The 24,375-nt window shown below is 39.5% G+C and overlaps 2 protein-coding genes across 2 annotated transcripts; both read left to right on the forward strand.

The window, feature by feature from the left end:
• The first annotated feature begins 307 nt into the window (after nt 1-307).
• LOC113429214 (C-C motif chemokine 5-like) lies at nt 308-2,391 on the forward strand. The gene is made up of 3 exons (XM_087952254.1): nt 308-433; nt 1,465-1,558; nt 2,204-2,391. Exons 1-3 carry the CDS (start codon nt 358-360, stop codon nt 2,289-2,291), a joined length of 258 nt encoding a protein of 85 aa, XP_087808380.1. The 5' UTR covers nt 308-357; the 3' UTR covers nt 2,292-2,391.
• Nucleotides 2,392-4,557: 2,166 nt separating this feature from the next.
• Nucleotides 4,558-8,166, forward strand: LOC148132723 (C-C motif chemokine 13-like). The gene is made up of 3 exons (XM_087952263.1): nt 4,558-4,630; nt 6,934-7,036; nt 7,967-8,166. The coding sequence occupies exons 1-3, from the start codon at nt 4,558-4,560 to the stop codon at nt 8,052-8,054; spliced, it is 264 nt and encodes an 87-aa protein (XP_087808389.1). The 3' UTR covers nt 8,055-8,166.
• The last annotated feature ends 16,209 nt before the right edge of the window (nt 8,167-24,375 follow it).

Genomic DNA, 24,375 nt, shown 5'->3' on the forward strand with positions numbered 1-24,375 from the left:
GTTATTCTGCTCTTCTAGCACCACTTTTCCCCCTACCAGGAATGTTATTTCCAGAATCCCTGGCTCAGGTGGCTTAATTGCCACCTGCTTTGCAAAGTTAGAGAAAGGCTGCAAATTCCTTTCTCTGGCAACATTTGCTTCCTCTTTTATCCACAGAACTGATTGCACCAATTTTTTTTTTACTGTTATGTCATCATTTCTCAGATATGAACCATGAATTTTATTTCCAGCAAATCTCCACCCTCTCCACAACCAATAAAAATAAACATGAGAAATTCTGCCTCTCAGCATGGAGCTAGGGAGGTGCACAAGCTACCCCAACTACTATTGCTTCTCTCATTTGATCCAAGAGCAAAGATGAACAGCTCCATGGCTACTCTCGCCATCTTCCTGGTTGCTGCTATGTTCTTATCCCAAGCTCAGGCTCAGTTTGGTAAGACTGCTTTTTCTTCTCTTTTTCAGCATCCCACCTGCATTCTGAGGGCAGTTAGGTGGCTCATGGTTAAAATGCTGGACTTGTTGGCCGAAAAGCCAGCAGCTTAGGTTTGAGACCCGAGCACTGAAGTAATGGGGTGAGTTCCCACCCTTGCTGCAGCTGTTGCCAATCTAGCTGTTCGAGAGCATGTAAATAAATAGGTACCACTTTGGTGGGGAGGTAATAGTGCTCTGTGATGTCATGTTGGCCACAGACTGCAGAAATGTCTTCAAACAGTGCTGGCTAAATAGCTTTGAAATGGACATGAGTATCATCCCTACAGATGGCAATGACTAACAGAGTAAAATCCTCAGGGACTCCTTTACCTTTTACCTACATTCAGAGTTATAACCCTTGCCATCTAGGACCGTCCCTGTCCTATTGTTTTTTTTTTTTTCTTATATGTATCCATGTATTCATAACTATGTTTTTACTTATACCTATTATCTTGTAAGCAATTGACAAAGCAGATAAATAAATAAATAAATAAATAAATAAATAAATAAACAAACAAACAAATAAATAAAATATTGGAATGGGTTCTAGGTTTTGCTGAACCATCTCTCCTGAAAATGCAACAAACAATAAGGATAGTTAGGGACAGCCAATGCTGCTCAGGGTGTAAAGTACAACCTCATTTGAAAAGGAAGCTCTGCAGAAGAATTAAGCCATTTGCTTGAGCTGAATTCAAGATGAGGAGGAGAGAGCAACACCCTATCCCAACCACCAGAAGGTGTATGTGGAGAGAATGGACTCTTCCTTTCAGGATTCAAATGGAAATAGGGTGGATGGATATATAACATTTGTCCTTTTTTTACTCTGAAATGTTTTTACAATTATCATAAGCCATTTATTTCAAGGATTTGGGGGGAATACAGTATCAGTTGTAGGCAGTTCAAGGTAGAATTTTTACGAGTTAGTGCTTTGGGGCTCACATAGTCACTATCTAGCTGTAATAGATACATACTAGTAAGAATCCATTCTTTCAGTCTGTTGTTTTGACTACGTAAAGCGGCCTCTTCCAGAGAAGATCCTGAAGTCCTTTGAAGAAACAGAAGGAAGGTGTTCCAGGCCAGCTGTCATGTAAGTACTAAAAAAAAATCTATCAACTCCTAAGTGATTCCTGAATATGTTAAATGTGAGGTTGGTTGCCCTTGAAACATCTAGTATCTTTGTGTGGCCTTTATGGAAAAGTGCATTAGCCATAATCATCACATTTCCCTATATTGACTTTATGTGAATTTAATTTAAATGTAAAATTAGTTGCGGTCCTTGTGGGTAGGCATTCCCACCCAACATATCACAATGAGGACAGAGAGTCAGGAAAAAAAAACTATTCATTTTTTGCAATAAACATTAATAAAGAAGTTGGGGTTTAAACTGCAAGGCCTTTGGTTGCTAACTTGATTTATTTGTCACCCCTGCCCTGCAAATATTCTTATACCAAAATCTAAAGTTATCTCCCTCTTGAAAGGGCCTGGGGTTTGGTTCAACATTTCGATTCACAATTTTCAGACAAATCAGTCCTTTAGCATAAATAACTGAAAGATTTAGTGGACATCTGTCCATGCACCTCCTTTTATGAAATCAGTTGGGAATAAGAGGTCCTTGAGGGTAACTGATGGGAGAGGCTCTGCCCCCTTGAAAACTGAGTGTGATGCCAATTGTAGAGAATTGCTTTCTTTCCAGCTTGTGATTAAAATATGCATGTGTATGTCTCTTCTGCAGATTTATTACACATAAGAATCGTCGGATATGTGCAGATCCCAGTGAACAATGGGTCCAAGATCGTATACAATATTTGTCCCAAAAGTGACAACCTCCCAGCTCCTTCATATTCACCTGGAGAAGCCCCAAGAACTCAAACCTTTTAAAGTGCTTCGGATGTGGAAAAAAAGAACATGCGTGGCTCTTATTCTGACTTTGAACACTCCTTACTTAAAACTTCATTGATGGAAGATGAAATAATGTATTTTATTTAAATTATGGACAAATATGTTATGTATTTGATATTATTATTTTTGAAAAGAAAAAGTTCATTTGTCTAAAGGTTCTGAGAAATATTTGACAGAAATATAACGTATGAATAAATCTCCATAAATGTCTCTGATTGTCTATATTTGAAATCTTTTCCGAGAGCTCCTTCAGGTTACACAACAATTCTTATTTCATTGAAAGATTGACCTGGACTGTCTGGGTTCTGGCTCTTCTCCTACCCTGGGAATGGGGATTCTTGGACTGTCCATCTGCTCCTGAACCACCATTCACAACATCCCTCCTTTTCAGACCTCAAAGACTGATGTCAATCTTGCAAGGTAGACTAGACAGGAAACAAAGTGAGATGAACTAATTTTACTTTATTGTAAGATTCTATTAACAGAATCTTGAAAATCTGAAAGTATCTTTCTCTCCCATTCCCTTATACAGTCTAAGGAACTAGGGATGGCCCCTCCTGAGTCCCTTGCCCTACTCATATTCCTGCTGTGGGCTAAATTGCCTGTTATCTGCCTCTGTTTGCCCTGACTCTGAAGGTCATTCCCACACAGACCATTATACCCTCCGTTGACTCTGCTGCTGGTGTACTGGAATGTATGAGACAGGGAAGTAGCAGCATGCAAAGTGGAGATACTCTGTATTCAGAGTAAAGCCTTCAAAAGCAACGTGGAAGCAGGAGTGAAAGCTGTTGAGGTAATTCCCCGTTAGAAGAATGAGCGCATACAGGGAGACGTATTTGAGAGTAGTGTTTGAATAATACACACACACAGCACACAGATACACTGTACAGTAAATGTCGGTTTTTTACTTCCAGAAAGTTTAAGCAAAGTTCAAAATAAGCAATCCAAAAGTCATTCACAGGTAAATCAGTCAGTTTTCAATCCAGAGATAATCCAATTAGAAAGTCCAGTGTCAAAAACAGTTCAGTATCAGACTTACATCAAATCCAGTAATATCAGTCAATTAGAAGGAATGTCAATACTCTCCAACAGAAGGAAAAACAGAGACTTACCCAGACACACTCTCTTCTGAGACTAAGACTAAGACAAAACAACCCAGATTTCTGGCTCCATCTTATGGCAGTTTGAGAAACCACACCCAATTACAGTTTTTTGCATTTTCAGTTTTAAAATGTTTATCCTGGTTTATATATTTCTAACCCAAATACCTCTTAGGTGACTTATATTCTGAACAAAAGCTATAGAAATCATCCATTGGGGCTATTTCTTTTGTCTCTTCCTTATACTCACATTAAGATATGGCTCCATTCTAAAATGGCTATACTCTTGTTGATTTTCTCTTCATTTCCAGCACTCTTATTCTTAAAAAACCACCTTACACTGCTGTTATAGGGATTTTGCTGTTATAGGGATTTTGATGTGAGAAGGATGCTGCTTTAACATTGAAGAGGGAAGGGAAGGGAAGGGAAGGGAAGAGGGAGTGGTTGTTTATATTGTTTATGTTCCCTTGAGAACTCATTTGATTTCCACAATTGTTCCCCCATTTCTTTGCAAATCAGTGCTCTAAGAAATCCCCAAAGCCTTGAACCATTTTTAGATCCTGAGGCTCTAATTGAGATAAATGTATATCTAAAAGTCTACAAACAATAAATGCTGCATATCCATCACCTTTTTAAAAAAAGTGAGATATCTGAGTGAGACCACACCTCCGAGGGACCCTGCTTGATTTCTTACTTTCTTGCTCCTCACCCTCTCACCCCTTGCCAGAAAAAGCTATCCTGCTCTTCCAGCACCACTTTTCCCCCTGCCAGGAATGTTATTTCCAGAATTCCTGGCTCAGGTGGCTTAACTGCCTCCCACTTTGCAAAGTTAGAGGAAGGCTGCAAATTCCTTTCTCTGGCAATATTTGCTTCCTCTTTTATCCACAGAACTAATTGTACCAATTTATTTTACTGTTATGTCATCATTTCTCAGATATGAACCATGAATTTTATTTCCAGCAAATCTCCACCTTCTCCACAACCAATAAATATAAACACGAGAAATTCTGCCTCTCAGCATGGAGCTAGGGAGGCGCACAAGCTACCCCAACTGCTATTGCTTCTCTTATTTGATCCAAGAGCAAAGATGAACAGCTCCCTGGCTACTCTCGCTGTCTTCCTGGTTGCTGCTGTGTTCTTATCCCAAACAGGTCAGTTCAGTAAGACTGCTTTTTCTTCTCTTTTTCAGCATCCCACCTGCATTCTGAGGGCAGTTAGGTGGCTCATGGTTAAAATGCTGGACTTGTTGGCCAAAAAGCCAGCAGCTTAGGTTTGAGACCCGAGCACTGAAGTGATGGGGTGAGTTCCAACCCTTGCTGCAGCTGTTGCCAATCTAGCTGTTCAAGAGTATGCAAATGCGAGTAAATAAATAGGTACCACTTTGGTGGGAAGGTAATAGTGCTCTATGATGTCATGTTGGCCACATGACTGCAGAAATGTTTGAAATGGACATGAGTATCATCCCTACAGATGGCAATGACTAGCAGAGTAAAATCCTCAGGGACTCCTTTACCTTTTACCTACATTCAGAGTTATAACCCTTGCCATCTAGGACCGTCCCTGTCCTATTGTTTCTTTTATTTTTCTTATATGTATCCATGTATTCATAACTATGTTTTTACTTATACCTATTATCTTGTAAGCAATTGACAAAGCAAATAAATAAATAAGTAAGTAAGTAAGTAAGTAAGTAAGTAAGTAAGTAAATAAATAAATAAATAAATAAATAAAATCTTGGAACGAGTTCTAGGTTTTGCTCCACCATCTCTCCTGAAAATGCTGGTCATGCAACAAACAACAAGGATAGTTAGGGACAGCCAATGCTGCTCAGGGTGTAAAGTACAACCTCATTTGAAAAGGGAGCTCTGCAGAAGAATTAAGCCATTTGCTTGAGCTGAATTCAAGATGAGGAGGAGAGAGCAACACCCCATCCCAACCACCAGAAGATGTATGTGGAGAGAATGAACTCTTCCTTTCAGGATTCAAATGGAAATAGGGTGGATGGATATATAACATTTGTTCTTTTTTTACTCTGAAATGTTTTTACAATTATCACAAGCCATTTATTTCAAGGATTTGGGAGGAATACAGTATTACTTGTATTAATGCATGCAGAAAGAATTATTTTCCATATTGAACATTGTCTATTGAGTGGACAAAAAGAAAGTGGATTCCTATGTAACAGAAATTCCTCTCCAAAATAAGTTTATTTTTCTGTAGTACCAGGTAGAATTTTTAGGAGTTAGTGCTTTGGGGCTCACATAGTCACTATCTAGCTGTAATAGATACATACTAGTAAGAATCCCTTCTATTGGAAAGGAAGGAAGGAAGGAAGGAAGGAAGGAAGGAAGGAAGGAAGGAAGGAAGGAAGGAAGGAAGGAAGGAAGGAAGGAAGGAATGGTTATAAACACCAAAAATAGACTCAGTGACTAAAGAACTGTAAAAAGGCTTCTTTATTCAGAAAATTTGCAAATATTGGAGTAGGACTTCATCTCCTTAACATTAGGAGTATGAACACACCACACCTAAAGTGGTTATTACATTTATAAGGTTTTACAAACATATATTACGTAATTCTTCCTGTTATGCTCTTTTAGTAATTTTAGGGACTGTCCTCGGTATCTTTCCACTAGCTCCTCCCAGACCACCATCTCTTGGAAACCACCTCATTCTCATGGCTTGTCGTCCTCTTATGACCATATGGGTATTTTTGTAACACAATAGATCATTAACCAATTCTGCTCGGGTCAGGATGACCCAGGATCTTTTTCACATATCTGTATGCCAAAAATTACAGTGCCGTGTTTTAGCCAGAAAACTGACATTTGCTTCAGAACATAACTTGTAACAGAACATAACATGTTTATTAGATGTAGTTATATAACTGTCCAGTAAACATTGCATAGTTCAAATATTGGATAAATATGGCTTCCTTTCTGTTCCTCACAGGTGTAACTCTTAATATGTAATTCTTACATATTTCAGGAAGGATGGAAGAAAGGAAGGAAGGAAGGAAGGAAGGGATTCTGCTTGAGTGAGACAATACTTGCATTCTTAATTTATACATAAATCATTGTTGAATTTGCCTCTGAAATATTCACAGCTAGAAGTAAAATACAAATCTTCACTTCTAGCTCCGACCCAGAGCACATTGTTTAAAAGACTTTGGGCCAGTCATTCTGCCTTAGTTCAACCTATCTCTAGGGCTCTTTTTTGTGGAGAATATAGGAGAATGAAGCATTAGCTATGTATCCTACCTTGAGTTGTACAAAATAAGGTTGGATATAAATCTAATAATAATAATATGCTCCATGGTAAGGTCAGTCCAGGGAAAATCTGCCCATATTATATGAGGGGAATGGTAGATATTCTAAACTAGCAGGTGGGAAGTTCAAGTTCAAGACTCTGTGATTGGGGAAGGGAAACCATTAAAATGACACAAGTCTCTTTTCCTGTCTTTCAGCAGCCCACAACTGTTGTTTGAACTACACAAAGAAGCCTGTTCCACTGAGGCTCTTGAAGTCCTATGAATACACAACTTACTTTTGTCCCAAGACAGCTATTATGTAAGTACTAAAAAAAATCTATCAACTCCTAAGTTATTCCTATGTTAAATGTGAAGTTGGCTGCCCTTGAAACATCTAGTATCTTTGTGCGACCTTTATGGAAAAGGGCTTCAACCATAATCACCACATTTCCCTATATTGACTTTATGTGAATTTAATTTAAATGTAAAATTAGTTGCAGTCCTTGTGGATAGGCATTCCCACCCAACATATCACAATGAGGCCAGAGAGTCAGAAAAAAAATCTATTCTTTTTTGCAATAAACATTAACAAAGAAGTTGGGGTTTCAATTTCAAGGCCCTTGGTTGCAAATTTGATTTATTTGTCACTCCCTGCAAATATTCTTATACCAAAATCTAAAGTTATCTCCCTCTTGAAAGGGCTTGGGTGCAGGTTTAGTTCAACCCTTTGATTCACAATTTTCAAACAAATCAGTCCTTTAGCTCAGTGGTGGGATTCAAAAACTTTTACCACCAGTTCGATGGGCGTGGCTTGGTTCCAACTCACCTCCTGCAAGCCTGCATTCTCCCGCTCGGTTCAGCAGCTGCCGAGCAGCACTATTCTGTGCCACGCAAGGAGCTGCACTTCAAAAGCAGAAGATAAAAGTGAGTATGGGAGCCCAGGTGGGCCCAACAGCAGACTGGTGGAGAGAACCAGTTCAGTCTCAGCTGCTCATCGCCGCTACTGACTCAACAGAACCAGGCCAAACCAGGAGCATACCACCACTGCTTTAGCATAAATAATTGAAAGATTTAGTGGACATCTGTCCTTGAACACCCTTTCATGAAATCAGTTGGGAATAGGAGGCCCTTGAGGGTAACTGATGGGAGAGGCTCTGCCCCCTTGAAAACTGAGTGTGATGCCAATTGTAGAGAATTGCTTTCTTTCCAGCTTGTGATTAAAATATGCACATGTATGTCTCTTCTGCAGATTTATTACACATAGGAATCGTCGGATATGTGTAGATCCTAATGAAAAGTGGGTCCAGGATCGTATGAAACATTTGTCCGAAGTCTGACAACCTCCCAGCTCCTTCATATTCACCTGGAGAAGCCCCAAGAACTCAAAGCTTTTAAAGTGCTTCGGATGTGGAAAAAAAGAACATGCGTGGCTCTTATTCTGACTTTGAACACTCCTTACTTAAAACTTCATTGATGGAAGATGAAATAATGTATTTTATTTAAATTATGGACAAATATGTTATGTATTTGAAATTATTATTTTTGAAAAGAAAAAGTTCATTTGTCTAAAGGTTCTGATAAATATTTGACAGAAATATAACGTATGAATAAATCTCACAGTTATGAAATCCATACATGTCTCTGATTGTCTATATTTGAAATCTTTTCCAAGAGCTCCTTCAGGTTACACAACAATTCTTATTTTATTGAAAGATTGACCTGGACTGTCTGGGTTCTGGCTCTTCTCCTACCCTGGGAATGGGGATTCTTGGACTGTCCATCTGCAACATGTTGTGAACACCATTCACAACATCCCTCCTTTTCAGACCTCAAAGACTGATGTCAATCTTGCAAGGTAGACTAGACAGGAAACAAAGTGAGATGAACTAATTTTACTTTATTGTAAGATTCTATTAACAGAATCTTGAAAATCTGAAAGTATCTTTCTCTCCCATTCCCTTATACAGTCTAAGGAACTAGGGATGGCCCCTCCTGAGTCCCTTGCCCTACTCATATTCCTGCTGTAGGCTAAATTGCCTGTTATCTGCCTCTGTTTGCCCTGACTCTGAAGGTCATTCCCACACAGATCATTATACCCTCCGTTGACTCTGCTGCTGGTGTACTGGAATGTATGAGACAGGGAAGTAGCAGCATGCAAAGTGGAGATACTCTGTATTCAGAGTAAAGCCTTCAAAAGCAACGTGGAAGCAGGAGTGAAAGCTGTTGAGGTAATTCCCCGTTAGAAGAATGAGTGCATACAGGGAGACGTATTTGAGAGTAGTGTTTGAATAATACACACACACAGCACACAGATACACTGTACAGTAAATGTCGGTTTTTTACTTCCAGAAAGTTTAAGCAAAGTTCAAAATAAGCAATCCAAAAGTCATTCACAGGTAAATCAGTCAGTTTTCAATCCAGAGATAATCCAATTAGAAAGTCCAGTGTCAAAAACAGTTCAGTATCAGACTTACATCAAATCCAGTAATATCAGTCAATTAGAAGGAATGTCAATACTCTCCAACAGAAGGAAAAACAGAGACTTACCCAGACACACTCTCTTCTGAGACTAAGACTAAGACAAAACAACCCAGATTTCTGGCTCCATCTTATGGCAGTTTGAGAAACCACACCCAATTACAGTTTTTTGCATTTTCTTAAAGATACAGTTTTAAAATGTTTATCCTGGTTTATATATTTCTAACCCAAATACCTCTTAGGTGACTTATATTCCGAACAAAAGCTATAGAAATCATCCATTGGGGCTATTTCTTTTGTCTCTTCCTCACATTAAGATATGGCTCCATTCTAAAATGGCTATACTCTTGTTGATTTTCTCTTCATTTCCAGCACTCTTATTCTTAAAAAAACCCGCCTTACACTGCTGTTTACGTGGTTATAGGGATTTTGATGTGAGAAGGATGCTGCTTTAACATTGAAGATTTGCAGGTTTTTTCTGTCTTCAAGGAAGAGGGAAGGGAAGGGAAGGGAAGGGAAGGGAAGGGAAGGGAAGGGAAGGGAAGAGGGAGTGGTTGTTTATAAGTAATCAAGAGCACATTTATCACAAACAACTTCTTAGCCCAGGTGACAAGAAACCTGGGAAAGAGTGTTTAAAGTCATTTAAAGTGATTGTTCTTAAATTAATTCAGTATAAATGACAATAAGTCATTCTGAGCTTTGGCATTTAGCTAAGGACAGGATTAAAGACACTTTGATGAATCTTTAGTTGATCTTGCCAGTGGTGGGATTCAATTTTTTTACTACTGGTTCTGTGGGCATGGCTTATTTGGTGGGTGTGACTTTCTTGGCCATGTGACTGGGGTGGTTGTGGCTTGACCATGTGACTGGGGTGGTTTTGGCTTGGTCATGTGGCTGGGTGGGCGTGCTTGGTGGTCATGTGACTGGGTGTGTGTGGCCAAGTTAATGTCACTCATGTCAAGGGGTGTCTTGCCTGGCCCCTCCCCTCCCAGACATTCCTTGTCACACCCTGCCTCAACATATCTATAGTTCTGTAAAAATGTTCACCTTTTTTTGACTTTATTATCTATATACTATAGATGTACTTTCATGGACCACTGAAAGGAGGAAATGGCTCACATGCTTTACTCAAGAGTGTGATAGGCAACAGGCTTTTAAGGGGCTGCCAGAAAGAGTAGGGGGCAATGTATTTTCCAAAGCCCCTGAAGAAAAACAAGAAGCAATGGATGGAAACTAATCAACGAGAGAAGCAACCTAAAACTAAGGAGAAACTTCCTGACAGTGAGAACAAGTGGAACTGCCTGTCTCCAGAAGTTCTGGATGCTCAATCACTGGAAGTTTTTTTTTTTAAATATAGCTTATTAATTTTTACAATTAAAACCAGTCACAATACATACACAAATAAGCAAAAGAAAGAAAAAGAAAGAAGAGAGGAGAGGAAGAGAGGGAAAGAATTTTGAGAAAAGAAAGAAAAAGAAAGGGGGAAGAAAGAAAGAAAGAAAGAGGTTACAAGGTAAAAAGTATTCTTATTTTAACAGTTTGCAAGATCTTCTTTTGTTTTCATAACCTTAACTTGTGTCATATAACCACACCTGTTTTTAACTTATATAGCTACCTCGTTATTATGGGTTGATACTTTTCTTTTATGCCTTATGATATATAATTTATCTTTGGTCAATCCAATTATACCAACAATTCCAGCTATCGTAGTATAGTGAAGTGTCTTTGTTTTTAGCGCCAAAGTCAATTTATCCATTTCTGCGCATTTTGAGATTTTTTCAATAATCATTTCTTCTGATGGAATTTGATGTTGTTTCCAGTGTTGAGCGAAGGCTAATCTGGCTGCTGTTAAAATGTGTATTGTTATGTATTTGGCTTTTTTGGAAATTTGCTTATCAAAAATCCCTAGTAGGAAGGACTCTGGTTTGTATTTGATCTGCTCTTTGGTGATTTCTTCCAACCAGGTTTTGATTTTCTTCCAATACTTTTGGGTTTCTGCACAAGACCACCACATATGGAAAAAGGTTCCTTCTTTTTTCCTACACTTCCAGCAATGCGGACTCATGTTGGGGTGCATCTTCGCTAACCTCGAAGGGGGGAGATGCCATCTATAAAACATTTTATAAAGATTTTCCTTGTAAGCTGCCGATTTAGTAATCTTATTGTTTCTGCCCCAAACTTTCTCCCATTCCGCTAATGTGATGCTGCGCCCTACATTCTTACTCCAAGCAATCATATTTCCTTTTACAATTTCTTCTTCTAGTTCTGTTTCTAATAAGTAGTTATAAAATTTTGTTATGTTTATTTTATTTGATCCTAATAAAATTTTATCTAATTGTTGCAGTTTGTTATTAATTCCGAATTCTTTTTTGTCTTGTTTGTATCTGCTTTGAATCTGAAGGTAAACCCATTGATCAATTTTATGTCCTTGCTCCTGAAGATCCGGCCTCGGTTTCAAATTTCCTTGTGGGTCTAATAAATCTTTGTATTTAATCATTTTGCTAAGCTCCAAATTGTTTGGGTGAATCATTGCCTCCATTGTTGAAATCCATACTGGTACTTTTGTATAATGTTTTTTCCTTATTTTCCTCCAAATTGTTAATAGTGCGTCTCTAATTAAATGTCTATGGAAATATTTTTGACTGGTTTTCCCTACGTCCCATAGAAAAGCGTGCCACCCCCTTTGTAAATCGTGGCCTTCTAGAAATAGTATTCTTTTATTGGTTAAATTCACCCAATCCTTCAACCAAACTAACGAGGTGGCCATATGGTATAACTCCCAGTTTGGAAATGCTAACCCTCCCCTGCTCTTCATATCCTGCATTGCTTTTACATTTATTCTGGGTTTTTTCCCTTGCCAAATAAATTTCAGGGTTATTCTATTGAGTTCTTCAAAAAACTTTTTATGTAATTTAATTGGGATCGTTTGGAATAGGTACAAGAATTTGGGGAGAATGTTCATTTTAATAGTAGCAATTCGGCCTAGTAGTGAGATTTGAAGTTTCCCCCACGATTCTAAATCTTTCTTTACCTGGTGTATCAGTTTATCATAATTGTTTTCTTTAAGTGTCTTACGGTGTGGGGTTAGCCAAATTCCTAAGTATTTCACTTTCTTTGTCACTTGTATATGCATTATTTCTTCTAGTTCTATTTTCTGTTTTTCTGTTAGGTTTTTGGTCATTAATTTTTTTTTTGTTTATTTTAAGTCCAGCTACTGCTCCAAATTTCTCTAATTCACTCATCAATTTTGGTCCCCTGTCTTTTGGTTCTTCAATGAAGAAAATCATGTCGTCCGCAAATGCTTGCAATTTATATTCCTCTTTCTTAACTGTTAATCCCTTTATATCTGAATTCTGCCTAATTCATGTTAATAATATCTCTAATGCTAATATGAAGAGCAGGGGAGAGAGTGGACAACCCTGTCTCACTCCTTTTTCTATCTTTATTGGGCGGGTGCATTCCCCATTCACTATTATATTAGCTTGTTGTGTATCATATATAGTTGTTATAATATTTTCAAATTTGGTGCCCAAATTCAAATTATAAATTTTTTTAATTAAAAATTGCCAATTTAGATTGTCGAAAGCCTTCTCTGTGTCTAGGAACATAAGTGCTACTTGTTTCTCGGGGTGAGCTTCATAAAATTCTAGTACGTCTAATACTATTCTTAAATTGTTCTTTATTTGCCTAGTTGGGAGAAATCCGTTTTGGTCTACATGTATATACAAGTTTAAGATCCTTTTTAATCTGTTTGCTATAATAAGTGTGAATATTTTGTAATCAGTATTTAAAAGTGAAATCGGCCTGTAATTATTTATATATCTGGGATCTGTATCCTCCTTCGGGATCAGCGAGATCAACGCCCCCCTCCATGAGTCCGGCATCCTGGCTGCCAGTAAAACGTCATTAAAGACTTCCACCATAAGTGTTCCTATTTGATCTGCTATTGCCTTGTACAGCTCCCCTGGGATCCCGTCTGGGCCCGGGGTTTTATTATTTTTCTGGCTCTCTATTGCTGATTTCAATTCCGATTCAGTAATTTCTTTATTTAATAGTTCGGCCATTTCTTCCCCAATTGCCTTATCCTTTACTTCATCTAGATAATTCCTTATTCTATCTTCACTGACGTCCTCTCTTTTGTATAAATCTTCAAAGTATTTATGAATGATTTCTTTTTTCTGTTCTATTTCCTGGTATGTATCTCCTTTGCTATCTATTAACTGGTATATCAATCTCTTCTCTTTCTTTTTTTTTAATTTATAAGATAGCCATCTTCCTGGCTTGTTGGCATGTTCAAAATAGGTTTGTCTGGTTAAATTCAAATTCATAGTCATTTTCTCTTGATCAATTAAATTCAGTTTGTGTTTGGCTATACTTATCTGATTTTGCAGTTTGGGTTCTTTTGGGTTATTTTGTAGAAGGGTTTCTAGCTCCTTAATTCTTTGTTGTAATTTGTTTTGTTGGGAATAGTTTTCCTTGTTTCTCTTGGCGTTATAAGAGATTGTTATGCCTCTTATAACCGCCTTCATCGTATCCCAGACATTTTGTTTCGTGGTTTCTCCATTATCATTTTCTTTTATAAAAAATTTCAATTCCTCCTTTAATTTATTAATGTATTCTTTCTCTCTTATTAATTGAGTGTTTAAGGTCCATTTTTCTTTGGTTTTACCCTGCCCTTCCATATTACCTGTATTGGATTATGGTCTGCCCATTCATTAGGCAAAGTTTCCACATCTTTTGTCTCGTTTGCTATTTCCCCACTCATCCATGCCATATCGATCCGTGTCCATGTTTGGTGGGGATTTGAATAAAATGTAAATTGTCTTTTTTCAGGATGTAATCTTCTCCATATATCTGTCAGATTTAGCTCTTTCATCATTTCCCTACAAATCTTGGGGAGCTCTCTCTTCCCCTTTTTATTCTTCCTGGCATTACTGTGATCATTTTGGAAATCAGCAATCGAGTTGAAGTCCCCTACTATGCAAATATTTCTTTTTTGCAATTCAACCAGTTTTCTATATAGGTGTTTAAAAAACTCTTTTTGGTCTCCATTTGGGGCATATATTACTACTAAAAGAATTGGAATATCATTAATCCAGATCTGCAAACCCAGAGTCCTTCCTTCTAAGTCCGACCATATTAGCTCAGATTTCAAATCCTCTTTCACATATACTGCGATTCCCTTCTTTTTCTCCTCATCTGCTGGTGTGGTAAATACCTTTCCTAATTTCGGGCATTCTAAATACTTTTCATCCTTCTTCTTTATATGGGTTTCTTGCAGGCACATTATATCTGCATTATGTTTAATTAATTTAGATAATATCCTTTTTCTCTTAATTGTCGAATTTAAACCATTTATGTTTATTGATAGTAATTTTTCTTCTTCTCCCATCTATTTAGTTTTGTTTCGCTCTTTGTCGTGTAACAATTCCTCTCTCTTCTTGCACTTGTGTTAATGTGGTTCCTTCTGTCTTTTGCTGTGGATAGGTATTCTCTTGGTTTCCTACCGTTCCAGTTCTATTTTTATGTCCACCGTATTCTTCTTGATAATTTGTGTCCAATTCCTCCCTACTACTTTGCTCCTGTGGGCCCACCATCCGTTCGTAAAAATCTTGGGCTTTTTCCATAGTGTCTATTTTGATTTTCCTCTCTTTCCACGACACTAACATTCCTTCTGGAATAAGCCATTTAAATGTAATTCTTTTTTTATTTAAATATGCTGCCAGAAATTTATAGTCACGGCTTTGTTCCCTTATTCTCCTCGGTATCTGTTTAAGAATCACAATTTCTTTCTCTTTGTAGGTTATTGTAGGTTATCTTGAGGTTCTATAAATCATGTCTCGAACACATCTTCTAGTGAATCGTATCTGTACTTCCCTGGAACATTTGTGGCGTCTTGCATAGTTTGTATTGACCCAGTAGACTTCATGAAACTCTTTTTGAATTTCATCTTTATCCATCTTCAATAAACCGGCCAGTATTTCTGCCATCAAGTATTCCAGGTCTTCTTCTTTTGATTCTGCCACATTTTGGAATCTTAGGTAAGTTGCTGCCTTGTCCATTTCTAGGAGGACGAGGGAGTCCTCCATTTCTTTGCTCATGCTTTTGAGATCTTCATCCACCCTTTTTAATTCCCTTTCCGTTCGTTCAGTTCTTTTCTCTACTTCTTTTATTATAACTTCATTTTTCTCCAAGGCCTGCTGCAACACCCCCACTTTATCCTCTACTTTGGAAATGTCCGCTTTCATTTCTGTCTTTAGTTTCCCCATTTCTTCCTTCGATTCATTGATATCTGCCCTTGTTTCACTGTGGTTTTTAATCATTGTTTCTTGCAATCTCAATAAGTCCTGTAAAGTTAGGAACATTGCTTGAATATTCGCATTCGAGATGCTAGTTGACTTCTCTGTTGGTAGTGTTTCCTCTATTGTTTTTTGTGCCATAGGTGAAGTTGTTGCCAAAGTGGTCGTTACTGTGGGATTAACCTTCCTACCAGATTTCAGAGCAGTGGTAGTTGTAGTAGTCATTTCCTTTAAAATTTGTTTTTGTTGTTGTACAATGCTAAATATATTATTCCAAATTGGCATTCAGTATTCTTAGTTCTGTAACTAAAATTGACCAAGATCTATCAATCTATTAAGTAGCTATATTCTTAACTAATTAGTAAAGTGTATATATTTTTCTCTAGTTTAACTTCAATATAAAGTAACCTTAACTACACAATATATTACATTCACAGATACACCCACACAATGAAATATAATATTGGTCTAGAGAGCTCTAAGATTGTTAAATAACTAATGCTTAATATTCTTACTGTCTCCCCTATATTCCCATTCAAATTATAACAATCTCTATTAATAATAACTTAACTAAATTAATTAATCCAATATTTTAACACTCTAATATTTCTTTACTAAATGTACATATTTATCAAGAGGAAATCAGAGAGAAAAAGCAAGCATATTTCAACATAGCATATCATCAACAAGTGAGAAAGAAGAGAGACTATTTTAGTAAGTATGTACACACAGAAAAGGGTAGAGGAAAAGAAAAAAGAAAATTCCAAAGACAAGAGTTTTTGTTTCCGCTTTTCACTTTGGAAGCTTCCACTTCCAGCACACCGGAAATGGCAAATGAAGATTTGCTGAGTAACAGCTGCCAGTAAGCAATGTTCTCACTCGTTTAAAGTCTTCCTCTTTTACTTATATTTTAGTGTTCTTTAAATCAATTGTTCTGGTCTCCTTCAAATAGAGAAAGGAACTGTCTCCTCTGCTAGGACCGGTTCTCAATTTTCCCAGAGTTTATAGATTAGATTGTGTCCCTTCAGACAGTTAGATCTGTTACTTTGTTGTAGCCACTTCAGCGTTCTGGATACCGGCTATGGCGCTGCTCTGTCTTTCCCCCCGATCGGCTTCGTTCTGCTCTGGCTCCGATTTAATAGCTTCAATCCAAATGTTAGTGATAATAGAGTCTTTTTAATCACCCCCCCGTGCTGGTCTTCAGACTTCCAAAATTATCTTTACTTCTTTTTTATTTCTGACTCTCTTCTGCCTGCCGAGCTCTTTCATTTTCACTAGACCAATTCTTTTGTAGCCGCTTTCTCTTAGAGCTCACAGCAGGCATTCGCACAGTATTTAACAGCCTGAAATCAGTCTATTGTCAGTCAAATATCTTCTCTGCCACTGTCTTTAACCACGACTCTCTTTCCCCGCGAGCTTGCAAACTTTCACTCACTCTTTCCTTCCCATCGGTGGCAGTCCGGACTTCGGAGCCTCCATTGATAGGAGGCTGTTCTTGATCGTTGGGATCTGGAGGGCTTCCTCTTCGTTGCAGGGGGGTTGCTTTCCCCACACTGCAGCCCGAGGTTCCCCCACACCAGCACGGGTCTCTCCAAGACTCGAGCACCCCGAAAGATTGCACCAAACTCAAGAAAAGGATGGCTAGAATCATGAGCGGATTTCTGCCCCTCTGACCGTCCTTGCCTTGCCACTGGAAGTCTCAATCACTGGAATTTTTTAAGAAAAGACTGGACAGCCATTTCTCTTAAATGGCATATGGTTCCCCACAAGGTCCCTTCTAAGTGTTATTCTGTTATTCGGACACCTTTCCCAGGACCTCTACTCAGAGTTTGGCATCCCCAGTTTTCCTGCCTGAGCTGGGGGTTGGACTAGAAGACCTCCAAAGGCCCTTTCAACTCTGTTAAACACAAGTGTATTTTATGCTCTGGATTATTGACATAGAATGCATGTAAACCCTGAAAAATATGTGGTAGCCCTGGGCAAAAAAAGGCAGTAAAATCATTTTAGATGTAGGGACAGTGTAAAATATTAATATATGATAAATAATGGAACAATTAAAAATAATAGCAGAGTTTTTTTCTCTCCCCCCCTTCCCATTTCTTTTTCTTTCTTTCTTCTTCTTTCTTTTTTTCTCTTTTTCTCTTTTTTTCTTTCTTGCTCTGTTCCTTTTCTTGTCTTTCTCTCTCTCACACACATACACATACTCTCCCCCTTCCTTCCTATTTCTTTTTCTTTCTTTCTTCCTATTTCTTTTTATTTATTTATTTCTCTTTTCTCTCTCTCTCTCTCTCTCTTTCGTTTTCTTGCCCTTTCTTTCTGTTCTTGTTTCTCTCTCTCATACACGCACACACACACACACACACACCACACTCTCTCCCCTTCCTTTCTATTTCTTTTTATTTATTTATTTCTCTTTCCTTCTCTTTCTTTCCCTCCATTCCTCTTTCTTTCTTTCTTTCTTTCTTTCTTTCTTTCTTTCTTTCTTTCTTTCTTTCTTTCTTTCTTTCTTTCTTTCTTTCTTTCTTTCTTTCTTTCTTTCTTTTTTTTCTTCCTTTCTTTCTTCTCTCTCTCTCTCTCTCTCTCTCTCTCTCTCTCACACACACACACACACACACACACACCTGGTCGGGAGAGCGGCAGAGGTGCTGCTGCAGTGGCAGTGCTATGGGAGGCAGCCAGGACCCCGCCCTCCCAGTCAGAGTACTCCGCCACTAGCTACTCCCGGGGGATGAAATGTAAAATGTTTCCTCCCTTTCCTCCCCCGGTTACCTTCCCCGATTAAGAGGAGAGCCTTCCGTTGTCTGCAGCACCACTGACTCCCAGAAATCAGGGCATTCCGATCCAGCACAGGAAGCCAGGAAAGCTGGTAACCTCCAAGGAGCTAAAACCTCATGCATGTCCATTGCAGCAGATGCCACAAAGGCAGTGCAAATGCCCCCAGACAGTGTCCAGCAATCTGGACTTGGGGCACCTTGGCACTTTGCATCAGGTCCGGTCCTCAGCAGTGAGATAGAAATGAAGCTGGGGGGATGGGAAGGATAATCTCCAGGTGACTTACTTGGTACCCCAGCTCTTTCCACCTCCGGGACAAGTGCTGAAGATGTGCGATGGGAAAAGGAGGAAAAAAGGTGCGAGAAAGCCCAGGAAAGCAGATACAGATACAGATACAGATAATCAGAGTTGGGAGGGACCTTGTAGGTCATCTAGTCCAACCCCCCACCCAAGCGGGAGACCCTACACAATTTCTGACAAATGGCAGTCCAATCTCTTCTTGAAAGTCTCAACTGATGGCGCTCCCACTACTTCCGAGGGCAAGCTGTTCCATTGGCTGATTGTTCTCATTGTCAGATAGTTTCTCCTTGTTTCCAGGTTAAATCTCTCCTTGTTCAGTTTCCATCCATTATTCCTTGTTTGGCCTACAGGAGCTTTAGAAAATAGCTTGACCCCTTCCTCCCTGTGGCAGCCCCTCAAGTATTGGAAGACCACTATCATGTCTCCCCTGGTCCTTCTCCTTACTAGACTAGCCAAGCAAGCAAGGGGACCCACTACTGTTTGCTCAAGGATGGTCGCTTTGCACCACTATGGCATGATCCGGGCTACAACAGAGACACAAGTCACATCTCAGCAGTTAGTTCAGTGGCCAGTCTCCCCCTCCCCTCCCCAAGGAGCTCTCTCTCTCTCTCTCTCAGACACACACACACACACACACACACACACACACACCTCGTCTGACTGGGACACAATGATCCAGCAAGCTCCAGAGCAGTGGGCGGGGTGAGAAGGCAGAAAGCAGGCAGTGGAGTGGTGGTGGTGGGGCGGCAGAAGCTGGAGCATGCTGTGGCCATTGTTGCTCAGTTTCTTCATTTTGTCATACCCCGGGAAAAGGCAGAAAGCAGCATGCTCCGGCCACCAATGCCACAGCTCGATTTCTGCCTTCTCCCAAGGGACGACGAAATTAAGAAAGTGAGTGGCCATAATGGCTGCATGCTCCAGCCTCCACCGCTGAATGCAGCCACCATAGCCGCTCGCTTTCTACCTTTTGCCCCCGGGAGAAGGAAGAAGTGAGAGGCTGAGGCTGGAGCATGCTGCGACCGCGCCTTCGGGAGAAGGAAGATGCAGGCAGCGGAGGCCGGAGCATGCTGCAACCATGCCTTTCTTCCTTTTGCCCTCAGGAGAAGGAAAACACGGGCGGTGGTGGTCCTGGAGGATGAAAGGAAGAAAGTGAAGGTCCACAGTGGCGGTATTCCGGAAGGGTGGGGCGGGCAGAAAGTCCAGAGCTGCTGCACATGGGCACTTCCACAGCCCCTCTCAGCTCCAGCAGAGTAGAGATGCCCCCAAAGGGCCTCCCACCTGCCCACCCGCTGGCCAGGACAGGCCAGAAGCAGTGCATCCCCTGGGAGAAGGAAGAAAACAAGCAGCACTGCTGCTCCGGGAGCCATGTCCCAGTGCTGCTGCAAATTGCGCACAACATGTGCAGCCCGGGACATCCACCCACCCTCCCAGTCCACCAGGTGAGCTCAGAGTTGGGGGGAACAACTAGCTAGGCTGCATGCAGTGCTCCTGCCTGGGATGCAGCCGCAACAGCAACAAAGCCAGCCAAGCAAGCCCGGGAACAGTGGGGGGCCCTTGGCAAGCTCGAGGGATGGTATGGGGGGGGCTAGTACAACTCACAGGCTTACCTGTGAGTAAGAAGATTAGAGCTGCTCAGTTGGGGCACAGGCACCATGTGGGAAGGCAGGTTAAGCCACGAGGACCCAGTGTGGAGTGAGGAGTGACTGGGCGAGGTGAGCATCGGGCAGGGTGAGCGAGAATAAGGTGGGCAGGGCAGGTGAGCCAGCAGCAACCGGGCAATCGGTTCAGGGGCGTGGCCAGCCAGAAGTTGCTACTGGTTCGATGTCCCACGACCAAATTATCACTACCGGTTCTCCCGAACCTGTGCAAACTGGCTGAATACCAGCACTGCATGTCTCCCACCATATCATCCCATGCCTGTCAGCACTATAACAATTTGGCCTCCCACTACTACGCATCAAAGGCAGTCCCAACTTCCAGCCCAGGTCTCCAGTTCACACTGTCCTCCATTCATACCCAGGACAGGCTTCACTAGTTCTTAGCACCATCCAGACACTATTTCCCTACTCCACCTGCAAAATACACTCATAGCAATCATACTCACACTACCCCTCCCACTGTTTTTAAATCGTAGTCTATCATAGGTTGTTTCTATAAGACCATTTTTTCCTAATAATTTCAGGTAATCAAAATACATTGGAAATTGATGAACCCCTGTAGACTGCTGGATAATGATGATTACTAAGTTCTTTACCTAGACATTATTCACTAGGATATTGGAAATATTTTTTGGGACATGATTTGACACATTGGGAACACACAGCAGTTTAATAAGTTCAGCTGCTTCCATTTCTTTGCTAAGCACTTTTCAAAATAGTTGTTCTTGTCCTCAAACCCATCAACAACTTAGCTTTTAAAGTACACGAACAATTGATTTGTTTGCTTCAAGAATTCAGAGATTATTCCAACTGTACTCATCCATAGAAATGTTTACAAAGGAAGAACAGTTTTCTCTCACTTCAACTAGGTGGTTTGCTGAGTGCTGTGTGTGAAGGGGTCAGCTATTTCTTTGCTCTTGGTTGCCCCTCGTTGAGGTAATTCCTCGTTAGGAGAATGAGTGCATACAGGGAGACGTATAGAGAGTAGTGTTGGAATAATACACACAGAGCACGCATATACACTGTACAGTAAATGTAGGTTTTTACTTCCAGAAAGGTTTAAGCAAAGTCCAAAATAAGCAATCCAAAGTCATTCACAAGTTAAATCAGTCAGTTTTCAATCCAGGGATAATCCAAATATCAAAGTCCAGTGTCCAAAAACAGTTCAGTAACAGATTTACATTAAAACCAGTAATATCAGTCAATTAGAAGAAATGGAGCAACGGCAATACTTTCCAACAGAAGGAAACAGAGGTACACTCACACTCTCTTCTGAGTCTCAGACTAAACAATCCAGGTTTCTGGCTCCATCTTATGTCTGTTTGAGAAACCACACCTAATTACAGTTTTGCATTTTCTTAAAGATACAGTTTTAAAATGTTTATCCTGGTTTATATATTTCTAACCCAAATAGCTGTTAGGTGACTCATATTCCTAACATTCTCCCCTTTTGGGTAAGATAATATATACAACCTTACATTCTAAGTCCATAATCTTCACAGCTAGCTTTATGCGTTATGGAGCCTTGGGCCTTTGTAAAATGATCTGCTATATTGTTTTCTAATATACAGTATTCTAGCTTAATCATCTTACTTTGCACACATTGTCTCACATTTAAATATCTTAAATCTGTGTGTTTAGTTCTTGTTTTAACAACAATATTTGAAGCCATCTGTGTTGCTGATTGGTTATCTTCGTAAACTACAATAGGATCTGTTACATCAATTACCATATCAATCAATAATTGTTTATACAAAACTAAATCTGTACATAATAAAGGCAAACATGAGAATTCAGCCTCCATTGTTGACAAACTTAGATGTTTCTGTCTAATAGATCTCCATCCAATCAATGCTTTTCCCAATAATACAGCAGTACCCAATGTAGATTTTTGTGTATTTCTGTCTGTAGCAAAACTTGCATCAGCATATGCAGTTAAATTCAGTTCATCTTTTGGCTCCAAATACAACGCATGATGCATTGTCTGTTTCAGATACCTTAATACACATTTAGCAGCTTGCCAGTGCCTTTCAGTGGGCTCAACTGTTAAATCTCGTAAATTGATTAACACTGTATGCGATATCTGGCCTTGACCAATTACTGAGATAAGATAAACTACCAATCAAAGACTGATAAATGTTCTTATCAAAAATAGGACTTTGAACATCACTGTGGCTAAACTCCTGGCTCATTGGTGTCTTAGCCAGCTTACAAAGTTCCATTTCAAAACTTTTTAGTAATTGGTTAATTTTATTTGCCTGTGAGATCTTGTATCCTCCCCTAGTTCTATCTATCTTTAAACCAAGATAATGTTTGATTTCTCCTAACTGTTTTATCTTAAATTTATTTTCCAATAGTGAAATTATCTCAGTAGCTTCTTGTTCAGTTTTGGTGATTAATGCTATGTCATCAGTAAATAATAACAACAATGAAATCATACCATTACTTTCTCTTTTAAACAAACATGGATCGGCCATGCCAGCTACAAAACCTATCTTAGTTAATTCTTTAACTATACATTGGTTCCACTCATATCCTGATTGCTTCAAACCATTAAGACTCTTTTTCAATCTCCAGCAATCATTATTATCAGTATTATCATTTTCGAGACCTAAAGGTTTATTTAAATATATATTGTGTTGCAATGGTGCACGCAAATATGCTGTCTTTACATCCAAATGATTTACAATATATTTCTCCTTAGCTGCCCACACTAATGCTGCCCTTAATGTAGTAGCCTTCAGACTAGGTGCAAACACCTCATCGTAGTCATTTGCTGTCTGATTGAACCCTTGTGCTACTAGCCTGGCTTTATGGGTAACAGTCCCATCTACACCTGTCTTTAGTTTATATATCCATTTACATCCTATGGCATGTTTACCTGGTGGTAACATTTTCATATACCTCCAGTCTTTTTAATGATTCCAGTTCCTTATCCATTGCTTTCTGCCAAGCAGCCTGATCCTTAGCAGGATACAGTTTTAGTTCACTATAATTACTTGGAACTGTATTCACTTGGCATACAACACTAGCCTGATATCTATCAGGTGGTCGTGTAACTCGGGTTGAACGTCTTGGTAATACAGGGCTAACTGGTGGACTTTCTTGTGCCACCTGCTCCTGTTCTCCTACTTCTTCCTGTACCTGTTCTCCTACTTCCTCCTGTTCTTCCTCTTTAATGGCTATTTGTTGTTTACTGATTTTATCTTTAGGGACTATTTGGGTTTCAATAATAACATCATTGCTGGATTTCTGTTCCAGTTTATCCCACCCAACATGCTCAAGAAATTTTGCACTAGCGCTACAATAAACATGAGCTGTGCCTTGATCCCAGAATCTAAATGATCTATGGTTGGCCTCGTAACCCACAAAAAATAACTTCTTAGCTCTATGTTGCCCTTTCAGTCTTACTGGTGAGGGAATGTGCACCCATGCTGGAGCTCCAAATGTGTGTAGGTAACTTAAATTTGGCTTTCTGCCATGCCAACGAGTGAATGGTAATTCTCCAGTTGTATTTACTACATTGTTTAAAACATGGTTGCTACACATTATGGCTTCACCCCACAGTGTTTCAGGTAAACCTGAATCAGATAACATAGTGCGAGCCATGGCTTGTAATGTTTGTCCTCTTCGTTCTACAAATGAGTTATGTTGTTGTCTGTAAGGTGCAGAACGTTTATGCTCAACACCAGCCAATTCCAGCATAGTTTGGAATCTTTTGTTAACAAATTAAGTCCCATTATCAGTAACTAAAGTAATTACTTTGCTTTTCATTTTTCTCTCAGCAAACCTTAGCCAGTTAAAGAAATGTTGGAATGTTTCTGTTTTGTTTTTCATAAGATAGCAGAAACCATATCGTGAGTAATGGTCCATAATACTCAAAATATAACAGACACCTCCTAAACTTGGTTTCTTAGGACCAATTATGTCAGCAAAAACAACCTCTAAAGGTTCTTTGGTCTTAAACCCATTAAGTCTGTTTGCTGGAGTAACCTTACTCTTATCTTGGCTACAAGCATTACAGTTTAAATACTTGCTACAGGGTTTCAATTTTACTCCCTCTGACAATTCAACAGTTTGTTTGAGTATTTTGAAATTAATGTGCCCTAGATGTCTATGCAGTAAATGTATACATTCATCATGTGGCTTAA

The sequence above is a fragment of the Notechis scutatus genome, chromosome 1, assembly GCF_049901735.1.
Source record: "Notechis scutatus isolate UNSWTSFEM ecotype Mainland chromosome 1, rNotScu1.2, whole genome shotgun sequence".
NCBI lineage: Eukaryota > Metazoa > Chordata > Lepidosauria > Squamata > Elapidae > Notechis > Notechis scutatus.